Below are 6,000 nucleotides of genomic sequence, written 5' to 3' on the forward strand. Positions count from 1 at the left end.
GTTTTAGCTTTTGGCTCTTGTTATAGCCTTTAAGTCATTTTTGGCCTGTGTTTTAGCTTGTAGCGGATGTTTTAGCCCTTAGCTTTTGTTTTAATCTGTGGCTTGTGTTTTAGCCTCAAGCTTTTGTTTCAGCCTTTAGCTTTGTTTTTGCCTTTAGCCAGTGTTTTAGTCTTAAGCTTGTTTTCTGGTCTTTTGCCTTTAGCTCATGTTTTAGCCTTGGGCCTGTGTTGTAGCCTTTAGCTCGTGCTCTATCTCTCTCCTGTTTATCGTTCTTCTGCTCTTCTGTCCTTTTTCTGTCTGACAGTTAGCAACTTAGACGTTGTGTAAATCAATCCAGTCCTGCTTGATCAAGAAGCTAAGAAGTAGCATTTAGCAATAACCTGTATTGGTGCTGATAATCTCATTTTAAAGTGTGGATTAGGATCAGGCAGATATCTAGAATGAAGTATTTTTCAGGATCACTTTGAAACTCCTTACAGCCTCTTTAAGTCACACAGTATTTCATGTAGAAATTGTTAAACATCACTACACTAGAACTGAAAAAATCAGCACAGCAACAAGTCAAAATGCGCTGAGCTGCTCCTGTGAAATCAACAGGAACTGAGAGTAACAGGGGAATAATTTCAGGTCTGAAACTTCAACAGCTGTTAAAAAAAGCAGACGTATATTAGGTAACATTTTGAGGAGACTGACATTCACTTTTACAGAGCTTTACCACAAACATGTCTGACTTTTCACAGACTGAACCACAGCTACAGGACACATTAAGACCTCACTTACTGGTGTATTCCCAGGACCTCCCAGTCCTTGACTTCCTGCAGAGGTCTGGTCAGCTGGTCCAGTGTGGCGGGGCATATTTCAATCAGCCGACACAGCAACGACCAACCCACCTGTAGCAAGAAGATAACATCATATGAACCAATCAATAATCAAACAATTGTGTTGTACTTTGGATGCATTGTTTGATCACAAGATTTCAGCTGTTACAACCTGTTGCATGTCGAAGCTAACTGGTGCTACGCCCAATGTTCCCTGCAAACTGAGGAGTTGTCAAATCTGATGGACATTTTTTTCTAGTTGACACATATTATATAGTTCTATTTATATTCTTGGGTGTTATTGTTTTGCTGCTGACTCTGAACTTGCTTTCGGGGATTAATAAAGTATGATCTGTTGTATTTTGTTCTGCACTAACCTGCAACTGTTTGGTCAAATGTTGGATCCGCAAGATGCAAAAGCAACGTACTGGCTGACTTTCTAAATGTTTTAAAACTCGCCAATCCTCCCATGTTTCTGACTTCTTCACCCAACTCTAATTTCCTGAGATGCACCTATTTGTCTGTTTTCTCGTTCCACTAAAGTTTCTTGTCACTTTCCCTCTTTTATGCAGCACAACAAGCACGACAATGAACCCAGAGTCCTTCTCTGTTACATCATTGCTCCTGCAAGTAAACAACAAACTGCGCCACAGAAATATGCTTTAGCCTGAGCAGAGCGGGCTGTAGATGACTCATAATGTTTGATAACAGGTCCAACACATGCCCACAGCTGCACAGAGGAGGCTGAAAATCTTCATCTACGTTTGCAAGAAACTGACTCTTAACTTTTCCACCATAAAAATAAAAACCTCGGATCCTAAAATGAGTCCCTCTGTCAGGACCCAGCTGACTTCTCACAATCTGACTTTCAGTTTGAGTCAGGCTGTAATCTCACTTCTGATAAGCTGCTGTACACGACGGTCACGGGACGCCATAAACACGCTGGATCAGATACAGGCATGCCAGCTGCAGGTGACTCCACAGGTGTGTTTTACGTCTTTGTAACTGTAACCGTGCATATTTCTGCTTCTCTTCAACACACATTTATCATAAGGTATCCATGACGCCAAGATGAGCCGTACCTGCTGGACTCCTCGGCTGCTCATGAACGATGACAGCACCACCACGAGGGGGACGTGGACGTCTTTGTCCTCAAACAGTTCGGCTGCTGCAGAGACAGAGACACATTGAAGAAGACAGGATGAGACCACTTAGCTCTGTATGAAGGAACGTGACCTTTGACCCTCAGTAATAATTGGGACTGCACTATTAATCATCCCAGCACTGTTACGTGTCTCATTAGAGGGATGAGGAAAGTATTTGCACTCCAAAATCTGAAATCTAATCAAGTGTTTGTGTCTTATGTCACTTAAAGATTGTCTATGAGACTTAACATGAGCCACATTCACCTGATTAATTCATAGAAAATGTTCATAAATAATGATTATGGTGAATTAAGTACGATAACACAGGAAAAAAGTATTGAACACGCTAACTGAGACTCATCTAATACTTAGTGGAGAAGCCTTTGTTTGCAATGACAGCTTCCAGAAGCTTCTTGTATGTTTGAACTAATGGCCCACACTGCTCAGGTGTGATTTTGGCCCATTCCTCTGCACAGATTGTCTTTAAATCTGGAATATTCTTTAGTGCCCTCTGGTGAACCCTTTTCTTTACTTCTTTCCACAAATGTTCAGTTGGATTGAAGTCAGGTGATTGACTAGGCCGTTCTAACAGATTGATTTTCTTTTTCTGAAACCATTTGAGAGTCAACTTTGCCGTGTGCTTTGGATGGTTGTCCTGCTGGAAGGTCCAGCCACGTCTCATCTTCATCATCCTGGTGGATGGCAGCAGATTCAGATCAAGAATTTCCCCATACATGGCTCCATTCATTGCTCCGTCAGTTATATGAAGTTTGCCAACACCATGAGATGAGAAACAACCCCATGCCATGATGCTTCCACCTCCAAACTTCACTGTTGGTGTAGTGTTTTTTGGCTGATGTGCAGTGACATTTCTCCTCCAAACATGGTCTGTAGTATGACAGCCCTAAAGTTCAGTTTTGGTCTCATCTGACCAGACAACATTCTCCCAGTATTCTACAGGCTTGTCAAGATGCTGTTTAGCAAACTTAAAACCAGCTTCAACATGCCTTTTCTTGAGGAATGGAGTCTTGTGGGCTGAGCGTCCATAGAGGCCATGGCGGTGGAGTGCATTGCCTATTGTTTTCTCTGTAACAATTGTACCTGCTGCCTCCAAGTCTTTCTGGAGCACTTTCAGGGTGGTCCTTGGCTGGTTGAGTCCTCTTCTGACTATCTTTCTGACTCCCTGGTCAGAAATCTTCAAGGAGCTCCTGTGCGTGGCCTGTTGATGGTAAGGTGGTGCTTCTTCCACTTGTGAATAATGGCCCCAACGGTGCTGACTGGAATATTCAGGTGCTTTGATATAAGTCTGTAACCAGTTCCATTCTGATGCTGAGCAACAATCAGGTTGTGAATGTCTTCAGAGAGCTCTTTGCCTTTACCCATCATGAGGTGTGTGCTATTTAACTGCTTGGTGAAAAAAACACCTTTTTTATAGGACCATCAATTTGCTCTAGCCCAGCTGATGTTGGTTTGCACTGATTGGAAGTTCAAGTAATAATTACTGACAGATTTCAGGTGGTATGGTGCATTTCCTGTCCAAAGTATACAGCCTTTCCATGGTGTGTTCAATACTTTTTTCCTGTGTTATTGTACTTAATTCACCATAATCATTATTTATGGACCTGAACGTTGTGATTTCTTTTCATGTGTGGATTATTTGAGTTAATACCAATGTCTGGGAGAAATTTGGTTTGAATTGCATCTTTGGAAATAAATGTATTGGAAAAAAAAGTTGACGCATTCATAACTTATTTTCCTCACTATATATATATATATATATATATATATATATATATATATATATATATATATATATATATATATTTATATATATAAATATAAATATATATAAATATATATAAATATATATATATATATATATATATATATATATATATATATATATATATATATATATATATATATATATATATTTTTTTTTTTTTTTTTTTTAAATTATTTTTTTTTTCCCAGGGAGAAGTGCACAAAGTCCTTTCAGGATAGTTACATACAAAAAAAAATATATATATATATCCTCATCTTATATTTATTACACTAAGTTTCATTTTAAAATATACAAATTAAGAAAAACTAAACAACAGATTTGTGCATTTAAAGCAAAAAATAAATTTTATATTTTGTCTGAAGCATAAATATTAAAACATGAAAGGCTGGGGTGGTTAAATGCCAGTTATTACTTTATTATGAATTGTGAATTTCACAATATGTGCTGATGTTACTGTTCAAAACATCAAATCATGAGTTTTTGGAGTGTTTTTGTTTTCTTTCTCAAAACTGCATAAAAAAAATAACTTTATTGTCAAATAAATTGATTTAACAATGAAATGCAATGTGCATTTTAGCCATTTAGGGTTGTTATTTGCATATATTTAGCTATTTTTGTCAGATATTCTGTGCTGTTCCATGAGGAAACTGTGCACAACACTTAATGAAGATGACAATAACCTCTTAAAACATGCTAAAATGCTAATGTGTGCAGCATTTCCAGAGGAAGCTGTGTCTCATTGAGCTTGCCGCATGGTGCAGGTTTCCTACCATTGTCGGTGTGCGCCAGGAAGAGCAGATCCTGGATGATCTGGATCCATGTTTTGAGCTCTCTGTCTTCCTGTGGGATTTTCAGCCTCACCAGGAGCTTCTTTAACCGCTCCTCCAGCTCCTCCTGGTTCACCATGCTCTTTAAAAAACGCTGGTTTCCAACTGACAGCGGGTTGAAGCGCATTTAAGTCGATGAGTCCAGCCCCAAAAAACAACTTTTAGGCTCCAAAAGGCGTCCACGCTGTCGCTGCATCGCTACAGAAAAGTGTCAGGCATATATTAACATCGCATTACTTAATATGATCCAGGTTACATCATAACAGATGAGCTAGCCGGCTGTCAAAGCTACAGAAGCTGGTTGTAGTTTCGGTTCCCGCGTTAGCATCACCTTCTTCTGCTAACTTTCCCCTCACAGCAGCATGTTCCTCTTTGAGCTCCCACACACTCTGTTTGGGTTGATTCCGCTGAAAATGAGCCCTCTGACAGGCGTGGTTGTCCCTCTTTACAGTCACATCATATGACTCCGAGCAGAGAAAACTTCCCGTTTGTCATAGAGGAAGCTGGACACGGTCACCACGCGTGGCAGCGCCGCCGGGGGAGGGGGAGTGGAGCCGGTAACGTTTCCCGTGAGAGCCCCTGAACCTCAAAAACTCCTCTTCAACCTGTTAACAGTCAAAAAGCAGAAAAGGATTCAAATACAGTCACTTTAACCAGTATCTGATGCTGTGACGGGAGTGTTCAGATTTGATTCCCCTGCCTCTGATTTGCGCCGTAATTCCCTCAAAATTCCCCCTCATGAACATTTGTTTGCAAATTAGCGGGATTACCCAGCGCCTTAACAAAGTTTGTGAACCCCTAAAACTTCCCCTGTGAGATATATTTCAATTCGGCACATTTAGTTCCTGCTAACAATGCGAGAAAATCAAACTTTTTCTGACTTGTTGTTTTCCCACTTTCATGGCTTTCTGCAGTGCGCTAGTAGTAGTGTAATTACGGTACTTCTGCTAAAGTTGTTTACTTTAGTAAAGCATCTGATAAGTGTGCTAAATTCGTTTGTATGGTGGCCCTGAAGTGCAAAATATGAAAAAAAAAGAAAAAAAGAATTAGATTACTATTGCATTCACTTGAAGGAAAAAAAAAAACTCCGGTTTTTCAGAGTAATTTATTCTTTTTTTTTTTTTTCTTTGGACAATAATGGACTGTAATTAATGCTGGCAGTCATTGTTTACACCACGTTGCACCCTTGATATAAACTATAAATTCTAAAGTATTCTCAAATAACTTCAATACTTCTATATTTTTTGCGGTAATTAATTTTGTTTTTCTGATTATTTTTTTTATTGGTTTGTTTTTTGTTATAATTATTATATTCGTTTGTTTTTTGTTATAATTCTAAAGTATTCTCAAATAACTTCGATATTTTGATATTTTTTGCGGTAGTTAATTTTGTTTTTCTGATTATTTTTTTATTGGTTTGTTTT

At 38.9% G+C, this 6,000-nt stretch overlaps 1 protein-coding gene across 1 annotated transcript in view; it reads right to left on the reverse strand.

Annotated features, from left to right (window-relative positions):
• Nucleotides 1-5,371, reverse strand: part of lrrk2 (leucine-rich repeat kinase 2) — a 46,772-nt gene extending 41,401 nt beyond the window's left edge. Inside the window, exons 1-3 of the mRNA XM_074677531.1 lie at nucleotides 4,520-5,371; nucleotides 1,901-1,986; nucleotides 781-890 (exon numbers count right to left, since the gene is read on the reverse strand). Of these exons, the coding sequence (XP_074533632.1) occupies nucleotides 781-890; nucleotides 1,901-1,986; nucleotides 4,520-4,703 (380 nt within the window). The 5' untranslated portion in view covers nucleotides 4,704-5,371. The remainder of the gene's footprint in view (nucleotides 1-780; nucleotides 891-1,900; nucleotides 1,987-4,519) is intronic.
• Nucleotides 5,372-6,000: the final 629 nt, after the last annotated feature.

Source organism: Halichoeres trimaculatus, unplaced genomic scaffold (assembly GCF_033239565.1).
Source record: "Halichoeres trimaculatus isolate MK-OKI-2021-1 unplaced genomic scaffold, fHalTri1.1 fHalTri1_scaffold_10, whole genome shotgun sequence".
Classification (NCBI taxonomy): domain Eukaryota; kingdom Metazoa; phylum Chordata; class Actinopteri; order Labriformes; family Labridae; genus Halichoeres; species Halichoeres trimaculatus.